This window comes from Lissotriton helveticus, chromosome 5_1, assembly GCF_964261635.1.
Source record: "Lissotriton helveticus chromosome 5_1, aLisHel1.1, whole genome shotgun sequence".
In the NCBI taxonomy this organism is placed as follows: domain Eukaryota; kingdom Metazoa; phylum Chordata; class Amphibia; order Caudata; family Salamandridae; genus Lissotriton; species Lissotriton helveticus.
Window position 1 is genome coordinate 208462484 of NC_136065.1, and position 24243 is coordinate 208486726.

The window sequence follows — 24243 nt, forward strand, 5'->3', positions numbered from 1 at the left end:
CATCATTCCTGGGTGCGTCAGATTGGACAGGATCCTCAGCAGCCAGAGCGATACTGCTGAGAGCAATGACCATCAGGATGACCATCTCGAAGTAGCGCATGTTCACAATGTAATGGCACAGACGGCGGACCCTAGACCATGTGGAGTAGAAGAGGAGACATGAGGCACTTTTAATATATACAGTTTAACCATCACAGCGCCTTGCACTGACACAGTACACCTCTGCACTCGATGCCAAACAACCATTAATGCACCTTCTCATTCTTGATGATCACAGACTACTTCTACTGAGTACTCAATAAGGGGTAGGGATAGGGAAGGATGGCCGTACAAGCCTTCAGCCAAGAATAATGCCCTTTATGCTATGTCAGTTTGTGCCTAACCCAAGCTCTCAATTCATTGGTGGCCATAAACTAATGATACACTATATCAGGAGCAGTGGCCGGTCCATGCAGACATTAAGTGTGGTACAATGTAATCCATGCCATATTACTGTTGAACACGCACCCTGCTCCATGAAATGAGTACAAACAACACTATCAAATACAATCAATATATTTCCAAAAATACCACATGCTACTGGAAACGTGCTCTCTATATCAGATACAGGGACTTGTCAGTACACACCCTCCATTCCTAATGTTACCTTTCATCAAACCCAATGTGTACCACGACTAGTGACTTTGCCAAACATTCCACTGAGATTTCAGAGTGCTATGCTTCTCCCCACACCAGAGGAAAAGTCTTGTAAATATATCACCCTAAAGCCGCTGCATTGTGTCTGTCACCTCACAGCAGTAACAAGGCCTAAAAAACTCGACTAAAACCCACACTTGAGAGTTTCACCAGTAACATGAACAATGACTTTAAAATGCACTCCCTCCTCGATCCCAGTTTCCTGAGCCTTATCAGTGTCCTGCTATTGCAGCTCTTCCATTAATGAGATACGAGGTTGAAACACTTCAACTTAATACTGGAAGCTCTCACCTATCAATGCACTCCTTCAAACCAAAACAGAATCAACACTGCTTTTCCCACACTAGCTCAGTGACTGTGAACACCCGTACACACAACACCAAACACACCTGCAAGAGACCAATACTGCACCCCATTCTAGTGCAGAGACTGTTCATTACATACATACAGCTGCACGCTGTACCAGTGTAAGTCACTGCCCAGTGCACACTCATGCACACCGATGAGACCAACATTCAATACCACTGGCAATAACTGTGCAGTGACCTCCTGCCTTTCCCAAATACACCAAAGTCACATCTCTTGTCAACATCAGTGACTGTTCATGCACACCTGCCCAATGAGACCAACAGTCCATAACAATGTCAATGACTGTCCTGAGTACACCTGAACATCTTTAAGCCAGTAACACTGCATTATATACTTGTGGCTATTCAGTGCCTCAAAGATACCAACACGTCCTTTCAGCCCTTCTTATGTTCTTTTTTGTCTATGTCATACATGTACACAACTTGTTAACCCTGTAAAGCGCTCTAATACCTTAACGGTTCACATTCATGCTCTATAAAACACTAAATAAATAAATAAATAACGCTAAACCGCAAACCAGTGGTAGCCACTTGTCTGGGGTAATACTGCTCACCCAGAAGACACTGCATCCCATAGTACTGGCAGTTACCTTTCCCTACAAGACCCACCATAAAAAACATTGACCACACTTTACTTAGTTGTGCCAATGATGGTCCAGTGCACACCCGTTGACCCAGATGAGACCAATATGCATCCCTCACCCATGCCAGTGGTCTACTATTCTACATCTTCACTACTGAGATAAGAGAGATCTGGGTTTGATAACCAATTCAGAGATGTTCTAAGATACACACCACACCATGAAAAGTACACCAACCTTCTTATATTCTAAGGCACACCAGTGCCCATGACCTTCCAGTTTACACTGTCCAAAACCAACAAGTCTCTAATCTGGCATCTAACAGTCCACGCAAGAACAAGTTATCTTCCCACACGCCGTGCAAGTTCTTACATCTATCGAACATGATGTATTTATTCAAAACAGTGCTGCACCATGGTTTAGGGTAAAGTGTGTGCCAGGCAAAAGTATGTTTAATTGCTAAATTTCAGGCATCACAGAAGGAAAAGTCAAGCCGATCACCATAGGACATCCAGACCAAGCACTGACTAGGCTTATTGATCTATGACTGCATTCCGCCACACCAGGCACCAAACCTGTTACAATGTGGAGGATGCACACAGGTAGAGGGATGGAGGACTTTGGGCACCTAGGTGTTCTGAAGACCCGATGACTCTCATCAGAAGACTGCTTTGGAAGCAGAAGATGCTTATCTATGAGGAGCAACAGTGACCCCAGTTAGTGTCCATCACAATGCACTTGGGGGTCCATTAGGATGTCGGGCGGATTTCCTCCGCCAGGCTGGCGGAGGAAATCCGCCCGACATCCACAGCCCAAATCCCCCCCGCCATATTAGTATGGCGGGGTGGACCGCGGCGGTGAGAAACACCGCCCGCATGTTTACCGCCCCGGTCGCCTGGCGGCCGGGGCGGAAAACGAGTAACATGGTGGCGGTGTCTGTTAGACACCGCCCGCCATATTACAATGGGCTTACACCAATGCATTTCCGTGGCGGCATTGCCGCCACGGAAAGGCATGCGGAGACTCCCTGCGGGGGCCCGTTGCGGGCCCCCTGGGAGTCCCTGGCTTGGGGGGTTGCACATAGGGGGTACCTATGGTACCCCCCGCATTTCAAAGTGCATCATGGCAGGCACCGCGCGGTGCCTGTCATGTTGCACTTAGAAATGCACAACGTGCACGTTTAACAAGGCGGCGGGCGGAGATTACTGCTCCGCCCGCCGCAATGGCAACAATACAGGATGCGCCCGCCTGTGTGGCGGGCGCATCCTAATGCACATTTCGGGACCCCCGCCCTCGAGGCGGGCGGTCCCGTTTCCCGATAGGGTCCATCCTAATGGCCCCCTTGGTGTTGTGAGAATGGAGGTATCAGCAGCAGTGCAGGAGTAACGACCACTGTATTATTTAATTGTTGGGGTTTGTACAGTAATGTATATGTTATACGATACAGAGAGGAATTCAAAGCGTCATATGGTAAACTAGTGTATCATTCACCTTCATCACCTCTAGCCTACTCTGTTGAACGAATCTTGTCTCTATGGGTCCAAACGTCTTTTGATTTTTTAAAGTTATTATCTAATGTTAGACCCAAGTTGTCATTCTGTCCTGAAAGCAGGAACTTGCTAATGCCCACGAATAATACAATAGGAATAATACTGCACAGTGAAATTCTGGAGTAAACAATTAAGTGGTCTATTATAATAGCGGGCAGCTCGCCACCGCCCGTATGGCAGTGGCGATCCGCCCGCCATTATACACCGCCCGCCTCCCATTTTCACCCCGCCCTATTATGATGGCGGGGAGGACCCCGGCAGACGGAAAGACCATCTGCAGGTTTTCTGCCGGTCAAACTGGTGACTGGGCGGAAAAGAGGCCTGATATGGTGGCGGTGTCTGCAAGACACCGCCATGCATATCAAGATGCAGGCGGTGATGTGCCTTTCCATGGCGGCGTTGCCACCATGAAAAGGCATGCAGAGTTGCAGGCCCCCAGAGTGTTGGGGGGTGCACAGGGGAGGTAAGTACCCCCCTGCATTTGCATGCACAACGTGACAGGCACCACGTGGTGCCTGCCATGTTGTGCATGCGAATGCACAAATGCCTTTTTGCATTGCGGCGGGTGCTGCTGATAGCACCGCCCGCCGCAATGTAAAAAATGCAGGATGCGCCCGCCAGTGTGGCGGGCGCATCCTAATTGTAAATGCGAGACCGCTGCACACATAGTGGGCGGTCCCATTTCCCAATGCGATGGCGGGTGGACTTTGTCGGCCCGCCATCGTAATAGACCCCAAAGTGTGTAAAATGACTTGTCTCTACCCAAGCCCACTCCACAAAGAGCTTTGTGGGTTCTCTAGAGATCAAACTCTATTCTGAAGTTTGTAAGAAACTACATGTTTCTAAATCTCTTATGAAGTAGGCAATAGACCAAAGCGATGATGTCCACATTTGAAAGTCAGATATCACTGGAGACAGAATTTGTTCTTTGCTGCACTTGAAGGTGAATTACAACAAATACTTACAATGTATAGATAAATGTGGTACTATCTTTATGATTTTAAATACTGCTGGAAAAGGAAAATGGGGTTGTTCATAGCAAATGTCAAATGGCAGGCAGAAAATATGGCTGCCAAGCACTTACGGATTGGTGGAGCTGAAGACAAACATGGAACTGTATGGCAGTATTTGTTTGGGGCCGTTCTTCGTCAGGTCATCAGCCTCCATATCTTTCTTCTCCTCCAGTTTACTTTCAAAATCAATATTATTCACTAAAATATTAAAATCAACCAAAAATCAATTTCAACTGTAGTTGGAACTCAGTGCACAGCATTAGCAGTCTTTGATAGACCAACGGAACAGTTGACCCAATAATGTTTCCCAGCAACTATGTTTGGTTGGGTAACACTTCACTTTTAAGAGATCTACAAACCCACCTTTACACTTGCATACATTGAGTCAGTACAGCAGCTACATTCAACATGATATCTTCAAGCTTGTTGCATGTTCTTAATCAACAGCTGAAACTCAAGCCCTGATTTAAAACAAAACCTAGATCCAATGATGAGAAACTGTACCTTCTCGTTAATTTATAACCAATATTATCAATCCAGGTCAAACCTTTACCTCTACCCACCAGGATACCTCAGATCGTCAGACCAATTTGAGCACCTCAACATCTCTATTCGTTTAAGAATCTAATAACAGCTGTATCCACTGGTGAAATTAACCTCAACATTTGGATTCATTTCAGTATTTTAACACATGGATCCATATGGTGATGTACATATTATCAGATTAGTCCACTGGGTTATGTAAACAGATGGACTCTCTGAGTTAGCTGCACAGAGGTCTATCGGTTGCTTTCACAGATGCAATAACATTAAAAGAGACATAGAATGCCTATACATGATAGGTATGGTGTTCTCTCGCAAGAGAGAGACGTGAAGTTGGCCCAAAGATCACTCACTTGGTATAATAGTAGATTCTCCAGGAGGCGCTGTGACTGTGACTGGAATGTGCACATTGCTTGGTTTCTCCATGGGAGGCTGTACCATCCTCCGCACATTCTTCTGGTTGTCTGCATCTTCTGGCTGTTCCGGGACCTGGTGTAGGCCCCCAGAGCTGTGCATGGAGCCCACAGGCACATTCATGGCATCTGTCTCCCCATCACCGTGAGTCTCCCTGGAGAGCACGTACAAGAGCAAACTTTTTAGATATGTACTGAGTAATGTGGGATTAGATGTATCTTGGATGTGGGGGTCTCCTTGTAGAAAGTAAGTGATGACTAATGGGGAGAGTCACATCTGTTATGGGCCTCGCCACACCAGATTGTGCTACGAAGCCCTGTGGTCAATCTACAACGACGATTGACCAATGGCAGGTGAACAACCTCAAAGCGACCTTTGGCACGGAGAATGTACCAAATACATACCATTGCCAGCAGCCTTCTAACACATGTGGTGCCAGTGAATTTCAGTGATGGGTCTTTTGAAGAATGCGTTATGGTCCATAGCAAAAAACTTGAAATGGTCACTACATCTACTTTCATTGCTTCGCTTTTAGGAGCAAAGACGTGTTTCATACTCCACCCATTAAATAGTGCACCCTGTGGTCTTCGTATTTACTGGGTGTGGCATTGCCTTTCCAAATATCAGGACATCTCAGTGAAGCCTAAAGATGGCAGAATACTGGAAAATGTTTTTGCTGTTGCCAAAAAAGGTAGCACAAACTACAGGGTGCAGAAAACTTTATTGCTTTTGGTGATAAATAACCTTTTCCAAATATAGCCAAAACATTTGAAATACCTAGACAATGTATACAAAAAAAACAATTAACCATCTCTTCTCTGCTCACAGTATAACCATAAATCTACAAAGGGAATGTTGTAGTATGCCAGAATAGTTTTAATATGACACATACCCATGTGTGCACTTCGATTGTGGGTGTCATCAGTTCAGGTGGGGAATGCGCAAAAGTGTAGTAGCTCACACACCCTTGGGATAAATTAACGCTTTTAGACAAATGCCAAGTTGGCCAACATTATTCAGTCTCCAGGCCTTTCCCCTAATGATAGAGAGCTGCATCTCTGCCTGTGCAAACATAGGTTCCTTCTACCACATAAAACAAGGCCTGCCCACAAGAGAAACTACGCAAAACAGCTATGCCATATGCCTATTACTAAAGATAAAAGATTTAATCAACATGTGTTGGGCATGACACTGAGGGATCATCTAATTGCAAGAAGTAAAATACAGCAGATAGACGATTTCCACTATTTTATTATTTACATGAATTTTGACATTTATGGTATAGTAGAAAGACAAGTATGATGTTTTACTGCATCAGTAACTTAGTAAATCCACATCAAGCAAAAGAAAAGCCATCTATCAACAGGGAGAAGTTGGAAGCAACCATGCAGCTAGAAATGCACTAAACAGTGCAGTAACATTTTACCACCAATTATGTCCCATTTAAACACACCAAGGAAAATGCTACATCAAGGAGTAAAACACAGCAAAAATAGTATTTGTGTTGTCAAGTTTACCTCCAGATTTGGGCCGCAAATCTAAATTACCCTCTACTTTACTACAACGCCCTGCTACAACAAATATTCATATAAGCAGTGAGACTAAAATTCTTCGTTTTTTGGAGGCCAAGCATCTGAGCACAGTCACTTTCACAGTGGTGCTTGAGGCAAGGAATGTGGTGCAAGTTTAGAATGTGGGCTGCAGCCACATCTCATCTAGGCTGCTGGAGGCCCACAGTTCACATCTGTATAGCATCAGATATCAAAAGAAGAGTTATTGCCTCTAAAGCAACTTTGCATGTGGCCAGTACCCAACCGCGAAAGCCTTAGAAACTGCACTCATTCTTTAAATTTAAGTGATAAAACCTTCTCTACAGCAGATCTAGTAGACATGTACTTTACCTACACTTCTTAATTATACACTTCTATGACAAAAGATCGTAATCAAAAACATTGTGATACACAAATATTGTGGAAAAATATTGTGGTACTGAATATCGAGTATACCTACTTTGAATGTATACTACAAAAATATTTTCTATACAAAATATTTTGGTACTAAATACCGAGATTATATGTAAGTATATATATTTAAAAATATAACTTTTAAGAAATATATATATATATGTGTGCTCCCACCCCTTCCTGAAAAAAAAGTTGTATATTAAAATCTAAAAATAATAGAATACATTGTTTGAAAAATATAATAGGTAAAATAAATTTAAGTAAAACAAATGCGATAAATAATTTACACTTAAATAAAATTACTTTTTACAAACATTAAAACAAATAATAACTATAGCCATTTATAAACACAAACTATATAAAATATACTTTTATAATAAAAAACGGAAAACAAATGAAATTGTACAATGTAATCGCTAATTAAAATTACATTTTAACCATACATTATTAAAATTAATACTAAATAAAATCAAAATAATAAATGACAACACAGTTACAATGAAATAACAGCATAAAAATACAATAATAAATAACAAAAAACTATCAAAAGGAAATTAGCAGCATTAAAAAATAATAATAAAAAATGTAAAACAATAAAAATAGATACATCTCAAACAAAAATGGAAAATATTTTAAATGCTACATCCAAAGTAATACGTGGAATAAATACAAAATAAATATCAACCATTACATTAAACTAAAAACAAAAATAATACGCAAAATTCACCAAAAGGCAGAAAAAATCCTTTTTATAAAAACAAATGCACCACTCTCCTTTCAACCTAAAAAACTGTAGGAAAACTATTGCACTTTAGAAGGATAAAGTTTACTATTCTGAATCCAACCTAAGCTACAAAGGGGACAGTGTTGGAGTTTGGAGGGATCAGATTTACTACTCCCACTTCAACCGAATCAGCAGTAGGGAAAGCGTTGGACTTTGGGATACCAGATTTACTATTTTCACCTCAACCTAAGCAACAGAAGGGATAACTTTGAATTTTGGAGGGCTCAGATTTACTATTCCCACTTTAACATAATCAACTGTAGGGAACGTATTGTACTTTAGAGAGGTCAGATTTATTATTCCCACTCGAACTTCAGTAACAATATGGAAAGTGTTGACTTTGGAGGGATCAGATTTATTATTCCCACTTCAACATAAGTAATTGTAGGGAAAGGGCTAGACAATAGAACTGTCAGATTTAGTATTCCAATTCCACTACCAGCAAAAGTAGGGAAGGTGTTGGACTTTGAAGTAGTCATATTTACTATTCTCACTCAGCCTGAGCAAAAGCATGGAATCGCTGGACTTTCAAGCAGTTGGATTACTATTCCCTCTCTAATCCAAGGAACAGTAAGTAGGGAAGCGCTGGACTTTGCAAGGGTCAGATTTACGATTCCCACCCCAACCTAAGGAACAGTAGGAAAAGTGGTGGACTTTTTGAGTGACAGATTTACTATTCTCACTCCAAATAAAAAAAACACTAGGTAAAGTGTTAAAAAACATATCATAATTATTATACAATACACACAAAAAAATAACTATTAATAATGTTTATATTTTTTTTAAAGAATCATTAAAGGTTATTTTTTTTTATTTTAACAAAAGAAATCTATAAGTAAAACTCCTTTACTAAATTCTACTCAACCAATTCTCCTACAATCCACAAAAAATGGGAAATTATACAAAGAAAATCAAATAAATCGCACCAAAATAAGTTCCCAAAAAGTAACTCTTAAAAAAATAGCACATCAAAAAAAGGACATACATTCATTTAATTCATTACATACTTTACATAATTAATAACACAACAAATCAACTAAAACTAAATTAACAATTTTAGAAAGCATTATCTAATCACTTGATTAAAAATTCTTAATATAATTAATCAATTGAAAAATATTTATTATTTAGATATTATGAAATAAATGATGCTGTAATTAAATAATAAACATAATTAATAATCTATTTCACCAATTACATTTTTCAAATTGCAAAACATTCATAACAAATGTAAATATATATTAAAATTTCTTCCCACTCTCCTCCCCTATAGACTCCATACCCGCCAATAGTTGAATAATAAAATAAGATCCAAAACAAATCATTAGAACAATTACCAAACAGAAAAACAACAACTAAAAAATACAAATAATGACATTTAATATACTAATAGCCTAAAACACACAAAAAATGACTAAATATTACAACACCAATAATAACTATCTCTAAAAATATTAAAGACTTCAAAAAAGATATTCTTACCTGCAATCTTCTGTACAATGATATACTTGTCACCATGATATTTTACACTGTTGCCAATCATCATAACAGGATTTTAAAATGTTTCATTAATATCCAGCACAATAAAAATGCATGACAAAGTAGCAGGGACCCAGTAGCTTACATTTTCACTCCCACAACACAATGTGAGGATCTAACTGATAAGGCTACATATGGAGTGGGTTGTTTTGTTAAAAGTTAGGCTGCAAACGTCAACATTATCGGCGCCATCTTGCTCTTCTTGAACCCTTTCGTGCACGTAAGCGGCAGCCATTTTGAGCACCATGGCCTCCCTGCCCCTTGTTGATAGCCAGCGCGTCTCTCTCTCTCCCGCAACATCGCAGGCACCCCCCTCGCGCGCTGACAACCCCCCCCCCGCTCTCACATGCCTTGAGTCGTAAACCCCTCTTCAGCGCAGCTCTGCCTCAGAACCCCATCCTGTTCCCAGCGCGACACCTCCCTTCGTTCCTTTCATGGTCCCAGACCCTTTGATACAAACCCCCTTTTCCTGTGTGCCCGTTTGTCTTCCTCGTTCCCAGGCCGCCACCTGGCTCTGCGGATACTATTTATTGCCCCCCCCCGTACAGTAGGAAGCTTCTCCCGTTAAAGGATCAAAGCCCCCACCCTATGATATCCGATCAACCCCACACATTCCGTGAATCGGCGGAATGTCCAGCTGTGCGACAATCATCACCTATTGTGACCGGGGTGGGGACTTCAACTGTAAATGTGTGTGGGAACGGGCCTGAAGGGGAGATTCCGAGGATGTCCTTTCGTACTTCAAAGCATTACAAGCATGTGTAAACTGCAATAAAGATCATAAACATGTGTATAAGAGGCCAGGCCTCAGAGATGCGGTTAGAGCACCTCGTGACGATACTTGCTGTCCGAACTGATGTGTTCTCCTCCGGAGAGAATAAAACCCTTGTTTCCTGCCTTCCAGTCTCCAGCGCCTGCCTCTTCATTGATTAATATCTTGTGGGTTTAAGAGGCGACACCGCCGGGCAATACTTAAGGGTCTTTTATTCTGGTTGGTAGCCTGACCTTTTTACAATTGGCGTCCCAAACGTGGGGCCCATCAGTGACTCGTGGATCCAGTGGGAGAGGTCCTGACGACAGAGTGAACGACTGCAACGATCGGGAGTGCACCTGTCCGATAGACCCTCGTCTGACAGCCGATCATCCGAACTTCACTGGTTCCGAACAGACCTCTCTCGAGTGATCTACGGTCCTGACTGGGAACCATCAGGAGTGCCGCGAGGATTACGAAGAAAAGAGGACGATCGGGCGCTGGATTCGGAAGACAAGAAACTGTCCATGCGGTCCGGGTAAGGTCGTGTAAACACGACGAATTGCGAAATGATTATTTGAATTGTTTAGAAAATACTAGTATTACTCTTTGTTAATTTATTTGGAGATCCACTGTCTGCAAACGGAGAAACAACAGGCTCTCTCTTTGCAAGCAGTGGAGGATAGGCAATGCAGCCGTCGTGCCTATCTTTCTCCCCCACTGATTAATTATTTGAAACTGAACTATTGTTCGCAGACTGTTTTCTGGAGATTCTCTGTCTGCAAACAGGAAAGAGCCCCCCTCCCCCCTTTTTACAGATAGTGAAAGGGTAGGTAACGCAGACCTTTGCGGGCCTACTTATTCTCCCCACTGAATTGTTTTTTTGACCGAACGTTGACTATTTGATATTGGTTCATGAGGTATTCACTGCCTGCAAACAACGTAGAATAGGAATATTCTGTCTAGTCTTTGCACGCAGTGATAAGATAGGCAGTGCTGACTTTTGTCCCCGTTGTGCTCCGTCATGTCTGTCTTCTCCCCACTGATTGGTAGCCTGTTTAGCCCGGACCGCTTATTAGAGATGAACCATCCGGCTCCACTGGAAGGCACCCCTAATAAGGACATGTTCATGAAGCATGGATTGATCGCTATAGCCTATAACAAACTGTGGCATAAATATACGAAAAAGGATCGAGAAAGTCAGTGGCCACTGATAGGATCCTTTGATGATGACAATATAAACGCGCTAGAAGCAGCCCTTGGTAAAAACAAGACAACGCCCACTATGCTTGATAGTTTCGGCATGTGGCGCAAAGAAACTGAACAACGTAAAAAGAAAACTGAGAGTAGGTTGGGAAAAGAGCTGCGAAAAGCAGCCCACCTAGCTGCTCAGAAACTAGAAGGAGAGATTAAGGAAAGAGAGAAAGCCAAACAGAAACTAGAAATGGAAACATCAAGTCAGTGTCCGGTTAGAACGTCCTCCATGCTCTACCCCGATTTACCCTCGAGACAACGAGCCAACGATGATCTGCTGTTAGGTCCTCCGACCATTTACATGCCCCCTCCATATGCCCCTTCCCAACCCTTAGCACAGCACCCACCACCCCCAGGTACAAACGAAGGTAGCGACACAGCTTCGGCCCCCATGGCCTCTGTGCCGGCCGAACCCCTTGTATTAAATACTACACAAACGACAACGTTAGGCGACCCTGAGACCCGAAGGGCTGGTTCTGCAAGAACAAACAGACTAAGCAAAGATGAGCGAACAGGGATCGACAAGATAGCAAGGACACTGGTAGAAAGGAAGGAAGATGAAGAGTACATCACGGATATGTTTAACTCGTATACCGGGAGTCACAGACGACATTTTACCGTACGACTGTGTTACCATGTCTTGAACGCATACGAGGACCGATATCGAGACAAAGGTCCTGAGAGCCTAACGACTCTGTACCGGAAGGTCGATATCGGGGATGCGGGCGAGTGTGATGTGACGGACCTCCTTAGGCGTACGCTTGAGATTTTCCGCCACCTCACTGAACGAGAATCGGGAACTAAACCCATGACATCCGTAGCGACCGAACCACAAACTGAGCAATCTAACACCATGATGCTGATACGAGAGGCTGCCCCTTACTGGGTTCCTCCACAAGGTGCAGGGACTAACGATGATGCAAACCACCCAGATGCAAAAGGAAGGGTAGTGTACAACTGGGTCTACCAGCCATGGGACCGGCAAGAGATTCTGACATTCCGAAAATCTCTGCCTGACCTACGTAAAAACCCCACTGCCTTCTACACTGAATTGGGTACAGCCCTAGGTTCAACGATTATGACCCTGGCTGACATCGACTTGTTTTTCGGGTTATGTCTACCAGCTGATGTGTGGAAGCAAATCCGGAAAGTCGACCACCTTGAGCTGTTTGGACATACCTGGTCACAACTCGATAACATCGATAAACAACGAGGACCTGGACAAAAGCCTTTGAAATCCATTCTAGACCTTCCAGATAAAATCGTACAGAAATTAAAAACCCTGATCCCAGAAAAGAAAGTGGACTGGTCGATAGTAACGGCCTGTCGCCAGAAACCCCAGGAGGATGTATCGGAATACTTCTCCCGGTTTGAAACGGTGTTCTCCGATTACAGCGGCCAGGACATGACCACTGCAACCGGACACCATCTGTTTGTCCAGAATTATGTTAAGGGTCTGTCATCGGAGGTCTCCCAGAAACTGCAGGCTAGCGAGAGTAGTTGGGCAGCCTCCAAACCTACGGCTATCCCCCAGATGGCCCAATATTATGAACATCAGAAAAATGAAAACGATAGGGCAACAGAGAAAAAGAAGAAGGACTTGAAAGAGAGGGTGATGATGGCCCAACTGCAAGGGGTGACTATAGGACGAGACCAATACCGGGGAAACTATCAGACGAACGCCCCTAAGGCTGCATTTCCCCAGGACCGCACTTTGACTCCCCACAGTGGACGTACAGACCTTAGAGAGGACCAGTGTGCTTTCTGCAAAGGAACTGGCCATTGGAAATCCCAGTGCCCAGTTCTTCTGGAAATAATCAGAAACAAAGACCCCAAGGACATAGCAAGTGGACCGAGAAATAAGGGACAACAGCGAGGGCCCCCAAATGACACGACCAACGACAGACCAGGCAGACCAAATACATTTGATCGACCCAGACAGAACCAATAACTTTGCATAGGACTGCCAAGGGCAAGGGAGGGATCCAGTCGAGCTCTATGTTGACCAGCAAGGCCCTTACGTCACTGCTAAGGTCCTGGGTACCAAGTCTCCATTTCTGGTAGACACTGGCGCAACACGTAGTGCGTTATCTAAACGACTGATTCCAAGGGCACCCTTGTCTGGCTCACTTATAACATCGACAGGTTTCGATGGAACGCCCTCCACTAACCCTTTGTCCGCCCCGATCCTCTTTGACGTAGAAAACAACACCACTGACACCACGTTTTTACTTTCCTCCAATAGCCCTGACGCCATTATGGGACTTGACTTATTGAAACACTTCCGAGCGACGATCAGATGTTCTCAAGACGGAGTTCGAGTTTTCCTTTACGACAACCCCGTTCTGCTTAGACATTGCCCTCCCCGACGCATGTTTTCCATCACCGACGTTGACACATCCCTGCTTGACACTCTGCCTCCGTATCTGTGGGCCAAGGCGGATTCGGACGTAGGGCGCATGTTGATTTACCCAGTGCACATTACTGTCCGACCAGACGCAACACTCCCAAAACTTCCACAATATCGGATATCGCCCGAGGGCGAGAAGGCATTGGTAAAGATTATTCAGTCACTGATAGACGCAGGAGTGGTAGAGGAAGTGGTTAGCAACGTTTGCAACAGCCCTATCTTGCCCATCATCAAGAAACAGGGAGAGGGAGATGAGAAAGCATACCGTTTTATCATTGACCTTCGAGAGATCAACAAAGTGGTGGTACCCCAGTACCCTGTGGTCTCAGACATCACCACCATCCTGACTTTGATTCCTTCTACCGCCACCACCTTCACTGTCATTGACCTCAAAAACGCATTCTTTTCCATCCCCATCCACCCAGACAGCCGATATCTCTTTGGCTTCACCCTAAAAGCCCGCTCATATAGGTTCTGCCGAGCACCCCAGGGCTACACAGAAAGCCCTAGCATCTACAGCCAGGCCCTCAAGAGACAACTGGATCAAGTCCAGTTACCCGATGGAGTGGTGTTAGTGCAATATGTCGATGACATCCTTTTGGCAGCCGACACCACTCCATTAGCAGTTACAGCCACCATTCAACTCCTGCATTTCCTTGCGGAAAATGGCCACAAGGTCTCCAAGAAGAAGTTGCAATTCTGCCAATCCCAGGTCACTTACCTAGGCCACCTTTTGTCCAAAGAAGGAAGGAAACTCACTCCTGATCGAATCCAAACCATTCTGTCCCTAAGACCCAGAAACAGGTTCGCTCCCTACTAGGCCTCACCTCCTTCTGCCGACAGTGGTTACCAAACTTTAGCCTCGTTGTGAAACCGCTGCTTTCTCTGCTAGGTAAAGACGTCCCCTTCCCACTCCCTTGGACCCCTGAGTGTCAAACCTCCTTCACGGAACTACGAGATGCCCTTTGTTCGGCCCCTGTCCTAGGTACCCCTGATTACAAAAAGCCCTTCTCCCTTTACACTCACGAAAGGGAGGGGTGCGCTTTATCTGTCCTGACCCAGGCCATCGGCCCAAAGCAACGACCGTGCGCTTACTTCTCTGCCACTCTTGACCCTGTAGCCAGAGCCTTGCCTGCCTGCCTTCGAGCTGTAGCTGCTGCTGCAATCTCTATCCGACAGAGTGAGGGGATCGTACTCTCGAATCCCCTCACGGTACTGGTACCCCATGCAGTTGACACCCTCCTGAACCAAACCAAGACGCAACACCTGACGAGTGCACGACTGACTGGATACGAACTGACTTTGCTTGCACCCCATATCGCCCTGAAAAGATGCACCACACTGAACCCGGCAACTCTGTTACCCTTGCCAGAGAACGATCCCAATGTGCACCCTGTACATGACTGCGTGACTCTTACGGACGAACAGACTAGAAGTAGGGTTGACCTCAGAGACACGGCTTTCCCTGACCCTGACGGGGAGCTGTGGGTGGACGGTTCCTGCATCAAACTCCCCGATGGCACCACCTCCGCTGCCTATGCAGTCACCACGGCTCGAACTGTAGTCGAGACAGCCCGCATCGCGCAACGATCTGCCCAGGCAGCAGAACTGATCGCCCTGACACGAGCCTGCATTCTGGCAGCCGGAACCACAGCGAACATTTACACCGACAGCCAGTATGCCTTCGGGGTGGTTCACCATTTTGGGCTCCTTTGGAGGGAAAGGGGATTCTTGACCTCATACGGCACCCCCATTTTGCACGGGGATCTAGTCTCCGCCTTGATCGAAGCTGTCCTTCTCCCCAAAAAGCTTGCAGTCGTCAAATGCCAGGCACACAAAAAGGTGACAGACATCATTGGGCAGGGAAATGCGCTAGCCGACATCACGGCCCGAACGACAGCTGAAAATAGGACGACAACACATATGTACGTGACCAGGTCACAAGCAGAAAAATGGACTGACGCTAGGGACACTATTAGAGACATTCAAACGGCTAGCACACAACACGAGCTGACTGAATGGACACGGGTGGGATTAAAAGATGACGAAGGCTGCTGGCGGACAAGAGACACAAACAAATTGTTGCTACCTGACTCGTACCTGATTCCCATACTGGCTATGGCGCACTCCCCTGCCCACATAGGATCAGCCCCCATGATTGAACTTGTCTCCAGAGTTTGGCACAATGACAAAATCACAGATTCCGCCAAACGTCTGGTCCAACAATGCTTGATATGCCTGCAACACAACCCCGGGAAAGGAACTGTAGTACCCCGGGGAGGATTTGGGGTCCCAAATCACCCATTTGAAGTCCTGCAGATGGACTACATCCAGCTAGACAGGTGCCAAGGCCTGAAATATGTACTTGTCGTGGTGTGCGCATTTAGCAAATGGGTGGAAGCATACCCAACCCGTGACAACACTGCTATGGCCACTGCAAAATTACTGTTAAAGGAGTTTTTCCCCCGCTACGGCCTTTGTCGTATTTTATGGAGCGATAATGGCCCCCACTTCATAGCGGAAGTCATCCAGTTCATCTTAAAGGGGTTGGGCATCAAGCAGAAATTTCACGCAGTCTTCCACCCCCAGTCTGCTGGACTTGTTGAGCGACACAATGCCACACTAAAGCTTAAACTGGCCAAGATAGTGGCTACCATGGGTCTGAAATGGCCAGACGCCCTCCCACTGGCATTGCTATCGTTGCGTTCCACCCCCACCAGACATCACTTAACACCTTATGAAGTTGTTTTCGGTCGACCCATGAGTGTCTGGTCTGCACTGAAACCAACTTCCATTCATGACGTCCCGGACGTCCTAATGTCTGATTATCTGTATAAATTGACTGAAACTCTGTCTGTCATTCATCAGCAGGTGCAACAGGCCATCCCCGATGCTTCCAGGGGTCCGGGTCACGCCATCCAACCTGGAGATTTTGTGCTGATCCGGAACTTTCAGCGGTCGAAGAGTTTGGAACCCCGGTGGACGGGCCCCTGGCAAGTGTTAATCACCACCCGGACGGCTCTTCGTGTGGAGGGGAAACGGCACTGGCTGCACGCACACCACTGTAAGAAGGTCTCCTCGACCCTGGCCACGACGGAAAACATCGACAACCAAGAAGAGCTCCTGAACAAAGACCGACCGTCGCTAACCTGCTATCCTGATACCGAAGCACTTGAACTTTCAAAATTCTCTGATCCCACTGTGCCATCCAGAGAAGGGTATTTCCTGCGTCGAAAGGAGGGAGCTTCGGCTAAGTAGACCACGAACTAAGTTGAATCTCAGAACGGTGACCCAAAGCAACCAATGGTTACCTGGAGAGAAGCTAAACTAAGTCTGTGGTTCTGCCCACTACCGAGCACCTTGAAAATGAAGATGATGGAAGCGCCAGATAAGAAGATGATGGAAGCGCCAAATAAGAAGATGATGGAGGCAACAGGAAATACCCACTACAGAAACCCAAGTACAGACAGACTCCACAGCTCAAAGACAATTACACTCTTCATCGCAATCCTTTTCTGCTTTCTCCTCATGACCACACTCTGGATTGTGGAAGAAAATGCACCTGCTCACGAAACATTCCTGACCACTGCTCAGCCTACCACCATGAAGGAACATTATCTGATTTCGCTCTCTCCTCAACTCAGAGAGAGACGAAAGGAGTTTTGGAATAACTCTTTCGTGCAGCTCCTTCACCAGCACAATCTCGCCACCAATGCCACCAACTGTTGGATCTGTGGGTTGCTACCCCACGCCACTGGACACTCGATACCATTCATCCCTTCACCCTTCTCAGTTCATGGCTCCTGCCTTGCTTGGCTGATCCTCCTGCAAGAAAGCTATAAGGACAATGCCACCTCCAGCAAAACCGTAACGCATTTCTTCCACGGGGTCTGGCGAAACAAAACAAAGGCACACTTCTGCCCGCAGACTCTCTTCAGAAGTCCACCAGGAACAGGAAGAATGGTCGCTTGGTGGTTGGTTCTGGAACACCGTTAAGAACTGGGGCTGGAGACTGTTCACCATTATCCTGATTCCTGTGGTTGTAATATGCGGTCTATGCTTAGGAATTCAATGTCTGCCACCTCTGTGTTCATTATGTACAAATTGTATTTGCCCTAAGACTGTGGATTTTGGAAACGAACGCATGGGAGCATTATATGATGCCGAGGTTAGGAATTTGATGAAGATTGACATTGAGTAGGCAAGTTGGCTAGATATGTTGAAAAGGGAGGACTGTTAAAAGTTAGGCTGCAAACGTCAACATTATCGGCGCCATCTTGCTCTTCTTGAACCCTTTCGTGCACGTAAGCGGCAGCCATTTTGAGCACCATGGCCTCCCTGCCCCTCGTTGATAGCCAGCGCGTCTCTCTCTCTCCCTCAACATCGCAGGCACCCCCCTCGCGCGCTGACAACCCCCCCCCCGCTCTCACATGCCTTGAGTCGTAAACCCCTCTTCAGCGCAGCTCTGCCTCAGAACCCCATCCTGTTCCCAGCGCGACACCTCCCTTCGTTCCTTTCATGGTCCCAGACCCTTTGATACAAACCCCCTTTTCCTGTGTGCCCGTTTGTCTTCCTCGTTCCCAGGCCGCCACCTGGCTCTGCGGATACTATTTATTGCCCCCCCCCCGTACAGTAGGAAGCTTCTCCCGTTAAAGGATCAAAGCCCCCACCCTATGATATCCGATCAACCCCACACATTCCGTTAATCGGCGGAATGTCCAGCTGCGCGACAATCATCACCTATTGTGACCGGGGTGGGGACTTCAACTGTAAATGTGTGTGGGAACGGGCCTGAAGGGGAGATTCCGAGGATGTCCTTTCGTACTTCAAAGCATTACAAGCATGTGTAAACTGCAATAAAGATCATAAACATGTGTATAAGAGGCCAGGCCTCAGAGATGCGGTTAGAGCACCTCGTGACGATACTTGCTGTCCGAACTGATGTGTTCTCCTCCGGAGAGAATAAAACCCTTGTTTCCTGCCTTCCAGTCTCCAGCGCCTGCCTCTTCATTGATTAATATCTTGTGGGTTTAAGAGGCGACACCGCCGGGCAATACTTAAGGGTCTTTTATTCTGGTTGGTAGCCTGACCTTTTTACAGTTTGTGATGTGCCTCTATTCAACTTTTTATTGTACTAAGCAAAATAATCTAAAGGCAGATGCTCTGAGCTCCTCCTTTTTCTGTGACTCACCTTGGCCGATGGTTCCGCTGCTCTTTATCCCCAGCATCACCTTCCTCACCGTTTTCCTTCTTCTCCTCTGTGTCATAGGTGGATTGCGCTTTGTGTCTCATCTTGTGCCGCCGGTGGGGCTCCTCTCCATTTTCACCTCTTGAGCAAGGGTCACCATCCCGGTTTCCGGACCTGGAACCTCCCCGGTGCCTTGATCGCCGCTCACCTTTAGTCCCATTGGCTGTGCCATTGCCATCCTTAGGAGTTCTCTCAGCAGAATGACGGTGCGTCCGGTGCCGCCGGTGTTCCTTCTCACCTCCTTCCTCCACTGATCCTTGGCGGTGATGCCTTTTTCCCTGCTCCTGACTGCGGTTTCGCTCACTTTTCCCTTCCTTGCTGCTTCCCTCACCCTCTTTGCTGCGGCTCCTGTGCTGCCGTACCCCTTCTTCTTTGCTGTTATTGGCAGAGTCACCATTTTCATTGCCACCTTCGCTCTTCTCTTGCTCCCCACCTTTGTCTCGGTGTCGATGATGCTTTCTTGGTGCCTCTGTGCTATCGGTTGATGACACCTTCCCTTGTTCAGCTTCCGGGGCATCAGTGGGGCCAGTTTTACTACCATTGTTCGTGCCATCCCCCCTTGGCTCCACCACCAGAGGTCGATCCAAATGAGTCTTCATGTCTGGGCGGATGTGGAGCGTGGTAGCATAGCGCACACGATCTTCTGGGTCCAGCTCGTTGTACAAAGCTTCACAACTGGCCCGGAAGTTGTGCATTCGAATTTGACTTGTCCTCTGCTCCCAAACAGACTTGGACTTCAAGGAATTCTGCTGCTTGCTGCAAAAAGAGGTTGGACAAAGAGAATAATAATTATTTCAACAGCAAAAGTGCCTCACGCTGGAATTAACTAACATTTGTTTTGGATTATGGCATGAGCCAAAGAACACAGAGGTAGATGAAGATGATCTGCAAAGTTAAAAACACACAAGCAGCAGGAAGAAACAAAGGTTTTGTGGATATAGTTCTACTCCCTTTTCTTGAACAAATAGCAAGGACATTCTTAAAAGTGGTCATTTCGAGCTGTCAGTGACTAGAAAAGGTCTAACCAAGCGATGACCAGGAAATCCAATGAGAATTCTTTTAGAGAAAATAAATTCCCCCATTACTCGAAAGCTAAACTAGAGTGAGGTAATGGATGTTAACTTGTAATATGAAGCACACACCAGGGAAGGAAAGCAATGCAAGACTACAGTAACACTGTTGGGAATTGCAAAAAGTAAAAGTAAAGTTTTTGCGTTGCAGCATTCAGGCAATAGATTTCTAGGTCAGTGTTGAATCTGCATTTGATTGAAGCATTACATAGCTTGTGTTAGAGCTCATTGGTAGTGTTGAGGATGTTAATGCTGTTCAGGTGGACTCGGTGAGGGTTGGGAGTAACGTAGAAAGTCAGTGTGGGGTGTTGTGGGTGAAACTCAATATCTACAAGAATGAATGTAGGTAATGTTTTTTTCAGCTTAGGGTGGTTACATTTTGAAGTAGAAGTGCTAGAAGAGTCATAGATTTGTCTAGCATAAATGGGATACTATAAACTCAGATTGCAAAGTTAGGGTTGTCGTCCTGCAGTGTCAAGGTTGTGTCCTTGCTACAGGTAGCATGGGTAATCTTCAGTGTTCTAAGGTTACAATGCTGTGGTTGTCTAGACTTGGTGTTGACAGAGTGGGGAATCTTCAGATACCATTAATTGAATTACCATGGGTCAGAGCCACATCATTAACACAAAATCGCTTTAGCTCGCTGTGATGTCCTAAGGCTGCAGAGCCAGAATTCCTTTGGATAATGATGGAAGATCAGAGGAAGTGTTGCGCAGAAGTGACAGGGAGAGTTTAACACATGTAAGTTGATAATGTTAGTATTTTGTTGATTTGACATGGCCATTGTGAGTTACTTTGACGACAGGCTTTATAGATAGAGGAGTTATGGTTCGGTATTGGCTAGTCAATTGAACAAGCACGGACAGGTAGAAGCCTTTACTTGGGTTTTATATAGTTTTTCATGCTGACCTAAAATGCCACTGCAAAGGTTTTATTGTTTATGTGAGAATGGAAGAGCTGGTTTTGCAGTTCGTTTGAGGTGGTATGGTGGTGAGTGGCAAAGCCTGTAATGGCAGTATTCTGACTAACATGAACTATATGCAGGAGAGTTGGGGTGTAAAACAACGTAGATCAAAGTTTTGTACGTTGTCAGGGCTTGATGTGACAAAGTTGCCATGTTTTGGTGTTACAGTCTTAGGAAATATTCACTTGAGGCGATATTGTTGGAGGTGCCTTGGCTTTATGAAGCAGGTCTGGGGTAATCTTGCCTTGTGATGTTAGATGTGCTGCAGTCTTCACAATGTGCAAGTGGAGTGACAGTTTTGAGCAAATTTGAGCAGATTTGTGTTAGATAGGTATTCAATAATGGGCTTACTGACATTGCATATTAGGGTTGTTTTGTCACGCGTTGGCACAATGGAGCTGGGGCATAACATTGCTGGTTATTTTTTTTGAGGATTGCAGTGCTTCACCATGAGGGGCCTTTAACTTAATCCATCTCCTAGGAGGGCTAATGTACCCTCTACTGATCTTCAATTATTGCCTAAATGATATGTCCATACACATACCCGCTAGTGTAAACTCCCTAACTGCCACCCTGCAGTAGCTACTAGAAATCTAATATTACTACAGTAAATCTAATGGTCACAGTCAAGTCAATGGCATCACATGATGTACATGGGTTTAAAACAAGTTGGACCAGAATGTTAAAAAATGTGGTTTTCCACAAGTATTTAGTGGACACCGCCAGGTAGGAGCTACAGCTATATTATAGAAGGTGAGGTCTCCTGCTGCTGGAAAAACACATGCAGCTGTGACCTCAATCATTACATACAAATCAGATATATGCCTCATTACAAAGCTAGCAACATGAGGGCACACACTGCCCACATTTTCATCAGCTTTTTGGCTCTCTTAATCTAGGTCATACATGCAGGGGAAACAGGCGGGCCTCTCCGAAATAGGCAGGGATCTGTAGACCCCTTGTACCATCATAACATGGGTCACAGAGGACTCTTACTACTGGGGGGTGAGCTCACAAAGCCATCCATCTTCACGGGCGGGACATTTTCACGTGCCCCTCCGATAGCCCATTTGCAAGAAATGCATTACAGGTCGAAAATCAGTCTGTTACGCATTTTCACCATAGCAAAAGTGGATTTCTCTGTATGATACCTTACTGCCTGTTGAGAAGATTTGCTGCCACCTTAAAGGGTCAACATCTTTCCACACTCTGGCCAATCTAGTTTGAATTCCTGGTTTCTTCGGTACCAGTAATGTACTCAAATTACAATACTCCATCCAACTTTAAAAAGAATTTCATAAAGACAACCATAACATAAAAGACCAGTTACTGGGCTTATACTAAATTCACTCTTTGTTTATTGAAAGAAAATTGGTGGGTCTCACATGCTCTTTCAGCTTAATTAGGTATGTGAGCAATGAGCAATGCCTTGTTCGAGGCTGATTGCTAGGGTATGAGGCAAGGATGCTGCTCTGCAGGGAACTCTGAAAGAGCGATGCTGGCGTCCATCTCTGAGCACGTGCCTCAGTGGGGGCCCGTGACAACACAATACTTTACATATTAATAAGGACTATTTTTGTAAAAGTTCATCGCCTATAAAGGACACGCAAATTAGCCCCTTGCCAAGTTTCCAGGGCAATCACTGCCTGGCCTGACCAGCACCCATCAGATGAGAGAAGCGAGCAGCACAGGCACTGGTGTGATGAGGGTGAACATTTGTTGATATTTTGGGGAGGTTTTGGAGGGGTGGAAGGTATAATCATTGGCTTGTAATTGTTATACAGAGGAAGATGCAATTTTGGATAACACACCAGATCTTAGATGCTTCAGGCTTATCTCTTAGTCCCCCAATATTTGTTAACTACTGTCGAATCCCACAAAGGCCGAATGTCATATGCTTGAACACCGGTCTAAAAGTCTAAATTTGTAGGTGATATAATATGGGCAATGAAACTTACAGGACATGTGCAATGCTCATCTCAATAGCTTTTTTATCCTTCAGCAACAGCACCACACTCTGTGAGGCAGAATCTGGTTAGTTAGTCGCAATGGTCCTTATGTTTCAAAGCATTTCTCCATAGACATAGAATGGAGAAAATCCTCTGGTACATCAGAACCAATGTCCTGGGACTTCAGACATCCTCAACTATGAAAAACCTCTCTAGAAGCGGAATCCACCACCAGTTCAGAAAAAAACATTATTTTCAGGAACTTTTTTCTGAAATGTACTTCTTGAGAAGAATGGAAACAGACGTTTTCCATTTACCCATTGGTGTATCATTGGAAGGGGCCGTACAAGCTTTTATGACATACAGAATGTGCCTATCATCAGCAGTAACACACACACTCTTATTGAGTGTGCGCTCACGCAACACACACACATTAGTAGCAAGTTGGCTAGCACCCTTCACACACACAACTTCTACAGCACTACGGTAGGAAGTAGCACTTAATCGCAGGGAAGAGGCACGGCACTGCAAAAGGATTGCAAGCTTCCCTCACACAACAAAGAAGAGGAACAGCACGCTTAGTGCAAGCTTCCTTTTCACACACAAGTACAGTTCTGGCAGCATAAAAGTTCACACTCTCCTCTGTCCTATAATGCCTCAGTTCATCCAGAGAGTGCGAGGGGATGAGCCATAGTCCCCTTTTCAACTTTCCAGTTCCTCTTTGGAAATTGCCAACATGAACAACAAATAGTGGCAACTGTGTTTGTGACTTTTTGAAGACACCCAGGGTTCTCTGTGATCTGGACTGGAGTAACTAACCAACTAAGGAGACAATTTCGATGCTGTTAGGAAACTGTCCCGAACGAATCGGTTCCGGACTCGGTTCCTACCGAATCGTGTTCTGCTAGTCCGGATGACCAATTACGATGCTTCCCAACATCGTTTGGTCGTACTCGCATTGATTTCAATGGGAGCCTGTGTTCGGATCGAGAACACAGGCTCCCATTGGAAAAAGGGGTGGTTGGGGAAAACCTTGCACCCTGTGGTGTGCACCCCATGGTGCTGGCCACATTGCGCATGGTTGGGTAGAGGGGTCCCTTGGGCACCCCCACGGGCCACATTCACCCCCCCCTGTGAAGAGGAGC

General features: G+C 45.4%; 1 protein-coding gene across 1 annotated transcript in view; it reads right to left on the reverse strand.

The window, feature by feature from the left end:
• The window catches only part of CACNA1B (calcium voltage-gated channel subunit alpha1 B), a 1081812-nt gene that overhangs the window by 239950 nt on the left and 817619 nt on the right, over positions 1–24243 (reverse strand). Inside the window, exons 20-23 of the mRNA XM_078642008.1 lie at positions 19059–19871; positions 5105–5319; positions 4280–4406; positions 2–131 (exon numbers count right to left, since the gene is read on the reverse strand). Coding sequence (XP_078498134.1) covers positions 2–131; positions 4280–4406; positions 5105–5319; positions 19059–19871 — 1285 coding nt within the window. The remainder of the gene's footprint in view (position 1; positions 132–4279; positions 4407–5104; positions 5320–19058; positions 19872–24243) is intronic.